Source organism: Hypanus sabinus, chromosome 11, assembly GCF_030144855.1.
Source record: "Hypanus sabinus isolate sHypSab1 chromosome 11, sHypSab1.hap1, whole genome shotgun sequence".
In the NCBI taxonomy this organism is placed as follows: domain Eukaryota; kingdom Metazoa; phylum Chordata; class Chondrichthyes; order Myliobatiformes; family Dasyatidae; genus Hypanus; species Hypanus sabinus.
Genome location: NC_082716.1, coordinates 20,315,560 through 20,331,788, shown reverse-complemented (window position 1 = coordinate 20,331,788; position 16,229 = coordinate 20,315,560). Strand labels below are relative to the sequence as shown.

Sequence of the window (16,229 nt, the reverse complement as noted above, 5' to 3'; positions counted from 1 at the left end):
TGAGGGGACAACTTTTTCCCTTTTCCCCCCACAGTGGTCACACAAAATGCTGGTGAAACACAGCAGGCCAGGCAGCATCTATAGGGAGAAGCGCTGTCGACGTTTCGGGCCGAGACCCTTCGTCAGGTCCCGTGTGTTGTTTTTGTGTGAGTGTGTTGTTTGAATTTCCAGCATCTGCAGATTTCCTCGTGTTTGCTCCCACAGTGGTGACGGGTTTATAGAGAAAAAAATAACTACTGGGGAAGTAGTAGAGCTAGATACAATTACAACAATTAGGGTTGTTTGTGGATGGTCATGGATATGAAACTTTACAGGCCAACATGGAGATATTCTGACTAGTTGCATGCACACCTTATTGGATATTTCCAAGTTTTATGATTCTATGGTACTCCCCCTCCATCTCCTCTTTCTCCCTTCTCTAGACCAAATCTCAGTTCCTTTCCTGGGCTCACCCTCATCTTTCTCTCTCCTCTCCTCCCTCCCCCAAACTCATACTCCCCCTTCTCTCCCTCCCTCAGATCTCCTCCTCCTCTTTCCCAAACCCACACTCAGTCACGCCACCTCCTCCAAGCTGGACCGGGGGAACCCCTCAGTGAGTGACGAGCCGCGGGGCAACGTGCCCGCGCACTGATCGCGGGAGCGGGACCGAACACAAGCGCGCACTCGCCTTTTCCGCGCCTCCTCGCCGCTCCGTGTGGCTGTCGCGCCCTTCGACCGTCTCCGGCCCTCACTCCGCCGTCCCGCTTCCTCCATGCCGGCTTCGCCGACCTTTGACCTACGGCAGCCGCCGGGCCCAAAAGTCGCGCGACCAGCGGAGGCGCGCTCCATCCGAAGGCGCGGCTCTGTCTGTTCGCGTGAGTTGATTGTTATTTAGCATGCTATATTTCATTTGATTAGTGATGTTTAAATTTACAGTCATATGTCATTGATTGAAATCATTCGTGGCAAATTGGATTATTTCGAAAAAGAGGCTGGAGTTTGGTGGATGTTTATTCCTCACACTTGTCCAGGAAGCCTTCATGGAAAGAGAGAGAGTTGGAGTTTATGTAACAGACGTGCTGCTCTTCGCACACACACACACACACACACGCAAAATGCTTGACCTAGGTTGCCAATTTCCACCCTTTTGCTTTCACCTTCTCTCTTTCTGACTTTCCTTTTTCTTGGCAGCTGAGTAGAGCCTCACCGATAGGCTAGCAGAGGACACTGACGCTGGCTTACTTATTCTTAAACTGGATATCCAATTAATGGATTGGACGAGATAAGATCTCCTGCAATTATCTTCTCCGAAGGATGCCACTAGTATGCCAGTCAGAGAAGGTACCGTGAAACAATAAGGGATCAAATTCCAGGCATTAGGGTAAGTAAAAATAGGCTGACGTGTTATTTGATAATGGGTAACGGTTGGATATGACAGCTTGAGTAAAATGTTGGTTATTGTTTATACACGATTGTGTAAAAAGACGTTTAACAAATAATCTGTTCATATTAACAATGCTTAGTGTGTAGAAAAGAGCAAAAACGTACGTTTGCATTGTAATAAATGCTACAAAGTCTCATTAAGAACCTATGTCCACTTTAGCAATAATCTTAGAAATAAAGGGATATATGTGGTCAAATTGCAAATAGCATTTATTATTAATAAGTATTTTAGTATTTTATTAATTAGTATTTATGAGAAGTACCTAAATTTAACATTCTGGAAAATCACATGATATTATGAACAAAGCTTAATTCTTATTACTTAGTAATGATCTCTAGCAGCTGTTAGGTATTTACAAAGGTCCTAGATATTAAGCAGCTTTCTAATCTAGTACATGATCATGTATTGAAGCTTGTTTAATGTCATTTCCAATGCACAAGTGTAAGTGTAAAGAAGAACAAAATAATTGTTACTCTGGCTCTGATACAGCACAAACAAAACACAGTAAATTTATCATCATCATTATGTGTCATGCCGTGTCTAATGACATAGGCATTCGTGGTTTCTATGACCACCATTGATCTTGGCAAAGTTTTCAACAGAAGTGGTTTGCCATTGTCTTCTTCTGGGCAGTGTCTTTACAAGATGGGTGACCCCATCCATTGTCAATATTCTTCAGAGATTGTCTGCCTGGTGTCAGTGGTCGCATAACCTGAACTCGTGATATGCACCGGCTGCTCATACGACCATCCACCACCTGCACTCATATCTTCTCATGACCCTAAGCAGGTGTTACACCTTGCCCAAGGGTGACCTGCAGGCTAGTGGAGGGAAGGAACACCTTACACCTCCTTTGATATAGACATATAAGTTAAAGAACACAATAAGCACAATAGATATAAATAAGGTAGATTATATAAATTGATTGTATGTCCATAAAGTGACACTAGGCTCAGTGTATAAGGAGACTGACAGAAAATGATAAAGTGGTGGTGGCTGGGGGTGTGGAGGGGTGGGTTAGTGGCTGGAGATGTTGAACAGCCTCACTGCTTGGGGAAAGTAGCTGTTTCATGACTGATCTATTAGGTTATCACAAATTTACCAGGAATTTACATATTCTGACATTTTATTTAATTAGCACATTATCCATTGATTTAACTTCCCTGTTAGCAAGAAAACTTTTTTTCTGTGGGTGGAGTCAGTAAGAAAGAATGTAGTGCTAGAGTTTGTAGAACAACTATTTCCTTGCTTCTTATGTGCTATGGTGTATTGTTTTCAATTTTGATGTTAAGAACAAAAATACAAGAAGATAAATGTTAAAGGGCTCATTAAACTTTATGTAGGACTGTGCATAAATTATTTTTTTTTGCATTGGATATATTCTGATTATCTGACTCGTATCACATTGCCATCTGTGGGAGCTTGCAGTGTTCAAACTTGCTGACTAGATTCCCACATTACAACAGTGATGACACTATAAAGGTCCTTCATTGGCTCTAAAGCTTTTGGAATGACACAAGATTGTGAAAGATACTATATAATTCAATATTTTCTTAAATTCAAGCATCAACTGTGGGTTGGTAGCACTTCCTCCTTTGAGTCCGAAAGTATTATGTTCAAGTTCCTGTCCCACATTAGGTTGAAGGGAACCTGGAGGTGTGGGACTTTAGGCTTCTGAACCTCCTGCCCAATGGTAGTTACAAAAGGATGGGACTGCCCCAATGGTGGGGGTCTTTGATGATGGATGCTGCCTTCTTGAGGCACATGATGGGAGAAATGTGCTCATGATGTATTGGGCAGAGTCCACTACTTGCAGTGTCTTCTTGTGTTCCTGTGCATTCAAGTCTGGCACCTGTGGAAAGAAAACCCAGTGACTCTCCCTCGATTTTGGGGCCAGTGATCTTTCCTTAGAACTAAAACATTAAATGGCTTCTTTCCAGTTTCTACTTGGCTGGTTGAGTTTTCTTTTTTAAAAATAAACTTGATGACCTAAAAGAGGGGGAACAAAGTGCAAAACTTGTTACATTTTCAATGTCATTTGGTTAATCACCTTGATTTACTTTTAAATAAAGTTTGTACAAAGACGGTTTATACTGCTTTGTAAATGCAGGAGCTTTTTCAGCATTTCAGGTCTTGTTGTTTAAGTGCGGCAATGGAAAAGACAGTTTATGCTACTCTCCAGCATTTTATCTGCGTGTGTTGTCAAGATTTACAGCATCTGTAAATACCTTTTGTTTATAACCTTGTAATTTACATTTGGCAAACAGGAGAAAATGTGCAGATGCTGGAAATCCAAGCAGCGCACACAAAATGCTATTTATCAGAGGCTGCCTGGCCAGCCGAGTTCCTCCAGCATTTTGTGCGACATTTGGTCATCCTTTGGGGGCGGGGATATTCGCGAGGGGGTCCCACGTGACCGGAGGCCGAGGCCCCGCCCCCGCCCGGCGCCGGCGTCGCGCGCAGGCGGCTCGGTGCGCATGCGTGCCGGCAGGCGGCCGGGCTGGAGGCTCCGCGCCGCGCCGCGCCGTTGCGAAGGTAGGCGGCCCTCCGTTCCCGGTGGTGTTGCGGGGAGACGGGGCGATGTGAGCGGTGGGGGGAGGCTACCGGCTCGGGCCAGCCATCGGCGGTTCGCGTGTGGCTGCAGCTTCACTGGAATCGGGGCGGTGAAAGTGCAGCCATTTCTTAATCACTGCGCACGAGTTGCTTTGGTCCTGGGTCAGCTGTGGCTTAAAATCACGCTGAAATATAAAATAAATCTATTGATAGCAGTATTTATGTGGCGTTTGCAGATCTTGCTTCCTGGCTAACTAGTGGTCCCATCCCCTACGCTGCTAAATGCTCAAGAAATAAATGGGATAAATACTTTCTGTACAACTTGTCATATTTAATGAAAGAAACAGCTGCAGATGTTGGGAGATTAGAAATAAACCCAGAATATGCTGGAAACTCCCCGTAAATCGGGCAGCGTCATTGGAAAGAGAAACAGTTTCATGGCCACTCTTAACAGTGCTGGAGGAACTTAACAGGCCAGGCGTCATCTTTGGAAAAGAGTAAACAGTCGACGATTCGAGCCGAGACCCTTCATCCAGATTTGGATTTGCAGTATCTCCAGATATTCCCGTGTTTGGGAATTAAAGTTTCATTAACGGATCTTTTCACTGAAGGGGTTTTCATGAAAGATTATTTAAAATTTGTATGCTCTCCTCTCAATGCACTGGCGACTGCAAAGCTAGATTCTGCTTTACCTCCGTCTACAAGATTGCAGATGATATCCCTGTGGAGGGCTATGTCTCCACTTTGAGGTGGAGTATAGGAGGAGATGTTATCATGACAACCACAATGTCAACAAAGAGTTTGTCATTAACTTCGGGGAGGAGAGCAGTGCACATGTTCTTGTTTACATCAATGGTCCTGAGGTAGAGAGAGTCCAGAGCTTCAAATTCTCAGTTACTAACATCCTGGTCCAACCACATTGGCACCACAGCCAAGAAAGCTTACCAGTGTCTCTACCTCCTCAGGAGGCTAAAGAATTTTGGCATGTCTTCTTTGGCTGTCACTAATTTTCAATGATGCACAGAAATCATCCTATTCTGATATGAAACAGCTTGGTATGGCAACTGCTCTGCCTGTGACATTAAGAAACTGCATAGAGTTATGGACACAGCTACGTATATCATAGAAACCAGTTCGCTCCATAGACTCTGTCTACACTTCTCACTGCCTAGGTAAAGCAGTTAGCATAATCAAGGACCCCATTCACTCTGGGCATTCTTCCTTCTAGCCCATTTTCCCCCTCCCCCAATGAGAGTAAAATACAAAAGCGTGGAAGTGTGTACCTCCAGACTCAGGGACAATCTCTATCCCACTGTCACAGGACTACTGAATGGTATTAATATGATAAGATGTCTCTGGACCCCACAGTTTACCTTGTTTGGACCTTGCACTTAATTGTCTACCAGCACTACAATGCAGCACATTATTTTGCATTCTGTTATTGTTTTGTACTACTTGAATGCACTGTTGTGATGAATTGATCTCTAGAATGGTATACAAGACCAGTTTTTCACTATACCTCAGTATGTGTGATGACATTAAACCAATTTATCTTAGTCTGTGAGCTAATTGCATTGCCTTAGCCAATATCAGTACATTGTTGGGAAGCTAATACAGTCGGCCCTCCTTATCCACGGATTCCACATGTGTGAATTCAACCAATCGCGAAAACCCGGAAGTGCTCTTCCAGCACTTGTTGTTCGAGCACGTAGAGACTTTTTTTCTTGTCATTATTCCTTAAACAATGCAGTATATTACATAGCATTTACATTGTATTAGGTATTATAATCTAGAGATGATTTAAAGTATACGGGAGGATATGCGTGGGTTATTGTGCGTCGGGATCGAAAAAATTGTAAGTTCTCTTACTAAGTAAGACGAAACAGGTACATCCGGTATTATTTAGCGTCAGTTAGTCAAATGTTTGTCTTAGTATATACTTTACCTTTCTATGCATATGAAACACTTAAGAACATATGTTTTAGCGCTGGGCTCGGGAATGGAAGTTCTGGGGACTCGGGACCGATCACTCCCTAGTGCGCTCTCCACCTTGCCGGGTTGATATGAAGGATTAAAACTCAATAATTAAACCACTGCATTGCTTTTAATCGGGGCAGAGCCGTTCTCACTTTATCTTTTAAAATTGTTCCAATCATTCATCGACGTAGCCGAACGCCTTTCCAATGACCAAATGCGTTTCACCTCTTTCCAATCACTTTGTTATTTCCACTTTATTTTCAATTATGATCGTGATTATTTTTGTGAACAGAAACACTGTGGATTCAGAGCTCTGGCACTGAGTCCTAATGACCACCGCACTGAGACAGGCTAAATAAAGTCTGGGGTTCCGCTGGGTCCTAAGGTCTATTGGATTGAGACGGGTTGAATAAGGGACTTGAGCATCCGCGAATTTTGGTATCCGCGAGGGGTCCCGGAACCAATCCCCCATGGATAAGGAGGACCGACTATGTCAATTGTGCCATTATAAGAATGATTCACAAAGGTTGTAGGCATGCACAGAAATGTGCAGTAAACCCTTGAAATATAAGAACTGTTTGTTTTCTGAGCATTGAGTTGTGTTGGTTGACTTTGCTGCTATGATTAGTAAGATGTTGGAATCAGTCTTTAGGCCCAATGGCTCCTTGCCAACCATGGTGCCCACCCAGCTAGTCCCATTTTCCTGTGTTCTGCCTGTATCCCTTAAAACCCCATCTTTCCATGTTCCCCTCCAAGTCTTTCTTAAATGATGCTATTGTACCTGCCTCAAACATTTCCTCTGGCAGCTCATTCCATACACTCACCACTCCCTGTGAAAAAGTTACTGCTCAGGCCCCTTTTAGATTTTTCCCTAAGTGATGCCCTACAGCTATTGGAGCCTACGCTGGGGAAAGATGTTACTATCTATCTTGTAATTTTAAACACTTTTTATAAGGTTGCAGCTCATTATCTCACATTTCATGGCATAGACACAAACCTGGTCAACCTCTTTCTATAACTCAGGTCCCCCAATCCTGGCAACATTCTTGTAAATCTTTTATGCACTCATCTCAGTTTAACTGTGTTTTCTATAATAGGGTGAGCAAAGCTCAGCATGGTACCATTTAGCATGCTCTCAGCAATAAGTCTTATGACTTGGCAGATTGTTGACAGGGATTGAAATCAGTGTAGCTGCATTTTATATTTCAGGGTAAAAAGTTGTCTTTTAACTGATAATTGAAACCAGGAGACAGGCAGCAGGCAAATCTTGGAGCAAGATGCTTTCTCTTCAAAAACAGATTTTTTTTTAATGTTGAAAAAAGCAGCATTCATCATTATGGGTCCCCACCACCCAGGGCATGCTCTCTTGTCACTCTTACCATCAGGAAGGAGGTACAGAATCCTGAAGGCACACACTCAGTGATTCAGCTTCTTTCCCTCTACCATCCAATTTCTGAATGAACATTGAAAGCATGAACAATACTTCACTACTTTTTAAAATTTCTGATTTTGCACTGCTTAAACTATTTGATATACATATTGTAGTGTTCTCGCTCGGGTGTAACGGAACGCCGAACTAAACACCGAGATAAACCGTAGTCAATGAAGACAGGATCGCAGTAAGATTAACCGTTTACTGTTCACTGTTCCACATTAACGTATGGTGAAAAGGTGTTGCTTCCACTATGTTTCTAGTGTGTAGAAAGACAACTTGTGCTGGACTTGCACATGTGTGCCCCCCACCTTCCTGTTTCTCCAAACCAGTATTTTCCCACAGGATGCAGCGAAACCGGATGTGACGTCATCGCATGCCGCGATATATCACAGACAACGAATTTACTTTAAACAATCCTAACTTTAACTAGAAAGCTAACAAACAACTTACTAAAGCGAAAATATTATAAACTAAATAACTGCCATAAAGGCAACACACATATATACTTAAATTCAGTTTTTTCCTATATTGTTATGTATTGCATTGTACTGCTGCCACAGAGATAACAATTGTCATGACATATGCTGATGAAATTAAACCTGATTCTGATTCATTTGTCAGAATAAATGGTAAAAATCTTTCAAACTAGACTGTCCTGTTCAATAGATTATGATACCCACCCAACAGTTCCAATAATCTTTTTTGTGCAAATCTAACATTTTCAGAACTACTTGCTCACTTACGTATGTGTATATATATGTTTGGTGTTTTGTATTTAATATTTAAGTAATATTTTAGTAATCTTGTATGTTGATTAAGCATTCTTGTTGGTTTAAATAATTCATGGAGTTGTATGTATAACTATGTGAATTGAATGCGTCACCATGCTACCACGTGATACGCGTGTACCTCGCTTAAATTAAACTCGAAGTTAGACGTGCATTTTGGATCACGTCTTCTCTTGAATTAGTTTAATGTTTTGAAGTTACAAAACATAACATTGGTAACAAGGCATTTTAAAAATGAATCCGAGGTGGCTATTGACCCATTCAAGCACTGTGAGACATTCGAGATCAAAGAAAAGCTCAGTGAAGAATGGGTGAGTTTAAATAAAAGGCATAAAGAGTAATTACCGGATTTTAGATTATTATAGATTAATCATTAAAGAAAAAGCAAATGGCTGACTACATTGGAAACATTGAGTTACATTACACAATGGGTAATTGGCTCATGTATACTGACCTATTGAACAGTATTTTGAAGCAAATGAAATAGCCAATGAGAAGAGAGTACCAATTTTGCTGAGTGCATTAGGTTTAAAGGCATACAGTTTGCTTTGAAGTTTGACTGCTCCAACCAGAGTAGCAGATATGAGCTTTGTTGATATTGTTAATGTGATGCAGGAACACTTAGAACCAAAGCCAGCTGTTGATTGCAGAATGCTTTAGGTTTTATAAGTGGAATCAAAAGGAAGGGGAATTCATTTCAGTGTATGTGGCTAAATTGAAGAGATTGAGTATTGTCAGTTCAGTGATGGGCTTAATGATGCACTGAGAGATAATTTAGTTTGTGGAATCTTACAAGAAAACATCTTTCAAACATGGTTCCTAACTGAAGCACAACTTGCATCTGAAAGAGCAGTTGAAATCGCAGGTTCAATGGAAACAGCAGACAGAGATGCAATTGAGTTGTAGTCAGGAATGAAAGTGAACATGAACAAAATTGCAATGTCTAAACAGAAACCAGCCAGGCCAAGCAAATTGTGTTACCAATGTGGAACGGTAATACCAGACCAATGCTGATTTAAAGGCAAAACTTGCAGAAAATGCAACAAAGTAGGACATGTCAGGCAGATAAAATTAAATGGACCGCACAGAGAAGAGAAAAAATATCAAGTTGCAGTTTCAAAAAGTACTATTTTGCATGCTGTCTGATAATGATAAGAGTGACACAGGACTTTAACCTTGAGATTTATAGTGTGAAAATTTTAACAATAGACGAGGAAAATGGCTTACAGCAGAAGTGAATGGTAAATTAATTAAAGTGGAATTAAACACTGGTTCAGCTGTTTCAGTCATTCTACAAAAGAGTTTGAGAGGCTTTTCAAAGATATGAAACTGAAGCCTGCAGATATCCAATAAAGAACTGATACTGGAGAAAAGATAACTCGTGGTAATGACATTTGTAACTGCAATTCCACAACCAACATCCACATTGAGCTTCTATGTGGTAAAAACAAGAGGGCCAGCATTGTTGGGGGGGTATGATTGGCTGAGATAACTACAGCTTGATTTGGAGTATTTGGACATTCCCTTGTTGCCAATGTTATGTTTTGTAACTTCAAAACATTAAACTAATTCAAAAGAAGACATGCGATCCAAAATGCATGTCTAACTTGGAGTTTACTTTAAGCGAGGTACACGCATATCACGTGGTAGCATGGTGACACATTCAATTCACATAATTATACATACAACTCAATGAATTATTTACAACTTGATTTGGATCCAATATTTGCATGCCACATTCTCTACAGTGAAGCCATATTAAGAAAGCAATATTAAGAAGCATTCCATATTAAGAAACATATTAAGAAAGTGAAGCAAATTAAGAAAGATACTGGATGATGCCTGAGCAGTGCTCAGGGATGGCATTGGAAAACTCAAACATATTAAGGGTAAAATAGTGTTAAGTGAAAATGCTGCACCCAAGTTTTACAAAGTCCGTTCAACTCCTTAACCATCTGAGACAAAATAGCCAGTTAGCTAGATTGCATGGAGGCTGAAGGAATTCTTTACAAGGTTGAGTAGACCCATGGGCAATGCCAGTGGTCCCAGTAGCCAAGAAGAATGGGGTTGTCCAAATCTGTGGTGATTTTAAGGTTACTGTCAATCCGGTACTGAAAATGGATTAATACCCTATGCCCAGGATAGAGGATGTCTTTGCAAATCTTTCTGGAAGAAAGCACTTTGGCAAAATGGACTTAGCTAAGGCCTACTTACAGATGGAAATGGAAGAAGATGCAAAGTGTTTCTTGCCATAAACACTAGCAAAAGGCTTTATTGTTATAATATGCTTATCTCTGTAGTAGCATCTGCACCTGTACTCGTAGAAATGAACCAGGTGCTGCAAAGCTGTGCAGGCATGGTGCTACTTGCGTGACATCATTGTTACCGGTAAGGATGACAAGGAGCATCTCCAAAATCTCAAGACAGTGTTAAAAAGATAGAAGATATTGGTTGAGAGCACAACATTACAAGTGTGAATTCTTTAACCCAAGTATTGCTTACTGTGGTCACATGATTGACTCACATGGATTACACAAGTGTGTTGAGAAAATTCAAGCAGTGTTGGATGCCACAGGGCCAATCACAGTTGTGCTCCTTTTTAGGATTTGTCAACTATAACAAGTTCCTGCCAAACCTGGCTACTGTGCTCCATATTTTGTACTGCAGATCGGGAAGAATTGGCAATGGACAAAGTGGTCTGAGATGGGTTTCAAAAGGGTTGAGGAAATGGTGACATTAGACACTGTTCTCACAAGTTATAATCCACATGATCCAGTGAAGCTTTCCTGTGATGCTCGCCTAATGGTACAGTTGCAGTCATGCCACATGCTGTGGGTGATGGACATGAGCACCCCATAACTGTGGTATCATGTTCCCTTATTGCTGCAGAGAAAAATTATGCACAGATTGACAGAGAGCCCTTGAGTCAGGTTTGATGTGTAAAACATTTCAACCAATACTTGTAAGTGAGTGAGTTTATTGTCACTACTGATCATCAACAACTGGTGTCTTCTTTCAATCCAAAGAAGTGTGTACAACTACAGCAGCAGCACGAATGCAGAGATGGGTTCTGTTTCTTGGAGGACACAATTACAAGATAGGATTCAAGGGGATGACTAATTATGGAAATGCTAATGGATTGTCCCATTTACCCTTGGAAAAGGAAGTACTGGAAAAAGTTTACTAAAAAAGACACTCCCCTTGACGTATTCTACCTAATGCAAATCGGAAGTCTTCCTATAATGGCAGAGATTATCCAAAAGGAATCCAGAAAAGACCCCAAGTCTCAGGTATACATGGCCACCAAACATGGCTGGAGTGTGCAACAGAAACTTCAGTTTCCCCATTTTTGCCAGCGCCAAGATGAACTTGCACTTGCCTTATGTGGGGATTGAGAATTGTACCATCACAAGCTGAAAGCTAGTGTTGGAGGAGCTACATGCTAATACCTCAACATTGTTAAAATGAAAGTATTGGATCAAAGCTTTGTCTGGTGGTCTGGGATAGATTAGATCGAGCAGCTTGCCATGCACTGTATGGGGTGCCAACATGTCCAGAAGATGCCAAGAGCAGCTCTCCATCCTTGGGAATGGCCTGCATTGCCCTGGCAGAGGATTCATGTGGATTTTGCTGGACCATTCATGGGCACAAGTTTCTAGGTAGCAGCTACCAAATGGCTTGAAGTGTTCCCAATAGCCTCCACTGCAGCCTTGCACATTCTTGGTATATTGAGAAGCCTCTTGCAAGGACTGGTGTTCCAGAACACTTAGTGACAATGTACCACAGTTTGAGAGAAAACTGTTTTAATCATTCCTAAAAAAATGAATGGATTAAGACACGTTACATCAGCATCGTACCACCCAGCTACAAATGGCTCGGTGGAAAGGTTTGTTCAGAGTCTAAAGAATGCACTGTGAGCAATGTCAGCAGAATGCAGTACACTTGCACAGATTCAGAAGTTGCCAATGTCCTCTTTGCATATCAAAATGCAACACACTCCACAACCAAGAACTATGCTGTTCCTTGGCTGTCCCTTCTGTTCATGCGTGCATCTCCTCAAGCCCAGTCTCAGAGGGAGGAAGGACAAACAGCTGAGACAAATTGTAGGCTCCTCAAACAAGGAGTTTTGCTGTTTCACTCCTGGACAAGCAGTACCGGCAAGGGACTACATCAGTGATCAAAAGAGGGTACTCGGAAAGATTAAGGACAGAACTGGATCACTCCCTACACGTTAGAAATTGTATCTTATACAATCTAGAGACGACATATTGATCAGTTGAGAGCAGAGTCAATTGTTAGAAAAGGAAGTTGGCTACTGCTTTCTGAACTACTTCCTGCAGTCTCCGTTAACTCCTATAACCACCACGGAGGAGGCCCCAGAAGGAGGAAAGACAAATGCAAGTCTCACCTGCCAAGCAGAATGATCTCCCTTGTCAGGAATGACATTATCCCACAAGAGTAAGAATTCCTCCATAGTGATTTAGGCATTATGCTGTGGATGTCTTCGTATAGTAGTTGTATTATATAGTATACTGCATATATATGAACTGCATATGTCACCACGCAATCACATGATGCAGGTATGCCTCACTTAGAGTAAGTTTGAAATTAGACCCATATTTTGGTCTCCCATGTTTTCCTTTGAATTAGTTTAATGTTTTGAAGTTACTAAATGTAACTCTTGGAACTTTTAAGAATTGTATGATGGATAATTTCGCACATGGACTGAGTCACAAGGTGTAGAAGCCTGATTTTTTTAAAGGGCTTGTTTTGTTTCACTTCAACTGCCATAGCGATATAACTAATGAGCTAATGCCTGTTATGCCGCTGGTGTTTAGGGCAGCAATGAAGGCCCTCTTCCTCTGTCTGTCCTTGGCCTTCTTCACTATTGTGGCCCAGGTGTGGTTCAGGGACCTCATTTCTGCCTGTACAATATTACGCCAAGTTGTCTTTGATCTCCCACATTTCCTCTGTCCTTCAGGGCCCCAGTGAAGTGCTTCCTTGATGGAGTTGCCCAATCCATCTCCAATGTTTCCTCATGATGACCTTGGTCATGTCCTCTTGGTCACACTGAAAGAGTAGGGTGTGTTTGGAGATCTTTTTTGGTCAGAAAATGCAGATGATCTCCCGGAAGCTCATGGTGTGGAATGATGACAATTTGCCAAGGTTGTTCTCTGTCAGGTGCCGGCATTCTGATCCTTGCAAGAGTGTGGACAGAACACCGCTCTGGTATAGCTTCACCTTGTGTGGATGCTGCTTTAGTGATATGAGCACTGCAATTTCCCAAGATGTTGCGATGGGCTTGCAAGTTCTGTTTGCCCAGTCGATGTTTACAATAGTTCTTGAATTCAAATCACGGATAAGGATGACTGCATAACCTTAGTCAATGTAAGTTAGTTTGCGAAGAGTGGAATTTTGAAACCATAATTCCTGATTTGTAGACAGTACCATGCTATGTGCGATTAACCACACTGTCATTAAGGAGATGAGTTAACTTAGATAACAAGGTGGTGGTTGTGGGAGATTTTAATTTTCCACACGTAGATTGGGAAGCTCATTTTGTAAAAAGGCTGGATGGTTTAGAGTTTGTGAAATGTGTGCAGGATAGTTTTTTGCAACAATACATAGAAGTACCGACTAGAGATGGGGCAGTGTTGGATCTCCTGTTAGGGAATGCGATAGGTCAGCTGACAGATGTATGTGTTGGGGAGCACTTCGGGTCCAGTGATCACAATAGCATTAGCTTCAATATAATTATGGAAAAGGACAGGACTGGACCTAGAGTTGAGATTTTTGATTGGAGAAAGGCTAACTTTGAGGAGATGCGAAGGGATTTAGAGAGAGTGGATTGGGTCAAATTGTTTCATGGGAAGGATGTAATAGAGAAATGGAGGTCATTTAAGGGTGAAATTATGAGGGTACAGAATCTTTATGTTCCTGTTAGTTTGAAAGGAAAGGTTAAAGGTTTGAAAGCACCATGGTTTTCAAGGGATATTAGAAACTTGGTTCGGAAAAAGAGGGATGTCTACAATAGATGTAGGCAGCATGGAGTAAAGGAATTGCTTGAGGAATATAAAGAATGTAAAAGGAATCTTAAGAAAGAGATTAGAAAAGCTAAAAGAAGATACGAGGTTGGTTTGGCAAATAAGGTGAAAGTAAATCCGAAAGGTTTCTACAGTTATATTAAAAGCAAGAGGATAGTGAGGGATAAAATTGGTCCCTTAGAGAATCAGGGTGGTCAGCTATGTTTGGAGCCGAGGGAGATGGGAGAGATTTTGAATGATTTCTTCTCTTCGGTATTCACTAAGGAGAAGGATATTGAATTGTGTAAGGTGTGGGAAACAAGTAAGGAAGTTATGGAACCTATGGCAATTAAAGAGGTGGAAGTACTGGTGCTTTTAAGAAATTTAAAAGTGGATAAATCTCCAGGTCTTGACAGGATATTCCCCAGGACCTTGAGGGAAGTTTGTGTAGAGATAACAGGAGCTCTGACGGAGATCTTTGAGATGTCATTAGAAACTGGGATTGTGCAGGAGGATTGGCGTATTGCTCATGTGGTTCCATTGTTTAAAAAGGGTTCCAGAAGTAAGCCTAGCAATTATAGACCTGTCAGTTTGACATCAGTGGTGGGTAAATTAATGGAAGGTATTCTTAGAGATAGTATTTATAATTATCTGGATAGACAGGATCTGATTAGGAGTAGCCAGCATGGATTTGTGCGTGGAAGGTCATGTTTGACAAACCTTATTGAATTTTTTGAAGAAGTTACGAAGAATGTTGACGAGGGTAAGGCAGTGGATGTAGTCTATATGGACTTCAGCAAAGCCTTTGACAAAGTTCCACATGGAAGGTTAGTTAAGAAGGTTCAGTCGTTAGGTATTAATGCTGGAGTAATGAAATGGATTCAACAGTGGCTAGATGGGAGATGCCAGAGAGTAATGGTGGATAATTATCGGGATGGAGGCCGGTGACTAGCCGGGTGCCTTAGGGATCTGTTTTGGGCCCAATGTTGTTTGTAATATACATAAATGATCTGGATGATGGGGTGGTAAATTGGATTAATAAGTATGCCGATGATACTAAGGTAGGAGGTGTTGTGGATAATGAGGTGGGTTTTTAAAGCTTGCAGGGAGATTTATGCCAGTTAGAAGAATGGGCTGAACGTTGGCAGATGGAGTTTAATGCTGAGAAGTGTGAGGTTCTACATTTTGGCAGGAATAATGCAAATAGAACATACAGGGTAAATGGTAGGGCGTTGAGGAATGCAGTGAAACAGAGAGATCTAGGAATAACAGTGCATAGTTCCCTGAAGGTGGAGTCTCATGTAGATAGGGTGGTGAAGAAGGCTTTTGGAAAGCTGGCCTTTATAAATCAGAGCATTGAGTACAGAAGTTGGGATGTAATGTTGAAATTGTACAAGGCATTGGTAAGGCCAAATTTAGAATATTGTGTACAGTTCTGGTCACCAAATTATAGGAAAGATATCAATAAATTAGAGAGAGTGCAGAGACGATTTACTAGGATGTTACCTGGGTTTCAGCACTTAAGTTACAGAAAAAGGTTGAACAAGTTAGGTCTCCATTCATTGGAGCGTAGAAGGTTGAGGGGGGATTTGATCGAGGTATTTAAAATTTTGAGAGGGATAGATAGAGTTGACGTGAATAGGCTGTTTCCATTGAGAGTAGGGGAGATTCAAACGAGAGGACATGATTTGAGAGTTAGGGGGCAGAAGTTTAAGGGAAACACGAGGGGGTATTTCTTTACTCAGAGAGTGATAGCTGTGTGGAATGAGCTTCCTTTAGAAGTAGAGGCCAGTTCAGTTGTGTCATTTAAGGTAAAATTGGATAGGTATATGGACAGGAAAGGAGTGGAGGGTTATGGGCTGAGTGCGGGTAGGTGGGACTAGGTGAGATTAAGAGTTCGACACGGACTAGGAGGGCCGAGGTGGCCTGTTTCCGTGCTGTGATTGTTATAAGGTTATAAGTTTTCATTTAGCTTAAACTGCTCTTTTCTCCTTGCCATCCATATAATGAATGAAAGTAATGGGAGCTCT

At 41.6% G+C, this 16,229-nt stretch overlaps 2 protein-coding genes across 4 annotated transcripts in view; one reads left to right on the top strand and one right to left on the bottom strand.

Annotated features, from left to right (window-relative positions):
- rpap2 (RNA polymerase II associated protein 2) overlaps nucleotides 1–848 on the bottom strand; it is a 109,026-nt gene extending 108,178 nt beyond the window's left edge. For both annotated transcript variants that reach the window (XR_009514691.1, XM_059983890.1), the window contains exon 1: nucleotides 668–848. Coding sequence is in view for 1 of the 2 variants with exons in the window: in XM_059983890.1 (XP_059839873.1) it covers nucleotides 668–828 (161 nt within the window). In the remaining variant the exon portion in view is untranslated. The remainder of the gene's footprint in view (nucleotides 1–667) is intronic.
- Nucleotides 849–1,219: 371 nt separating this feature from the next.
- Nucleotides 1,220–16,229, top strand: part of glmna (glomulin, FKBP associated protein a) — a 52,811-nt gene continuing 37,801 nt past the window's right edge. The window contains exon 1 of one of the 2 annotated variants that reach the window (XM_059983893.1): nucleotides 1,220–1,360. The gene's annotated coding sequence lies outside the window, so the exon portion shown is untranslated. Of the gene's footprint in view, nucleotides 1,361–3,851; nucleotides 3,959–16,229 lie in introns of those variants that run through there. The other variant, XM_059983892.1, reaches the window with a different exon arrangement.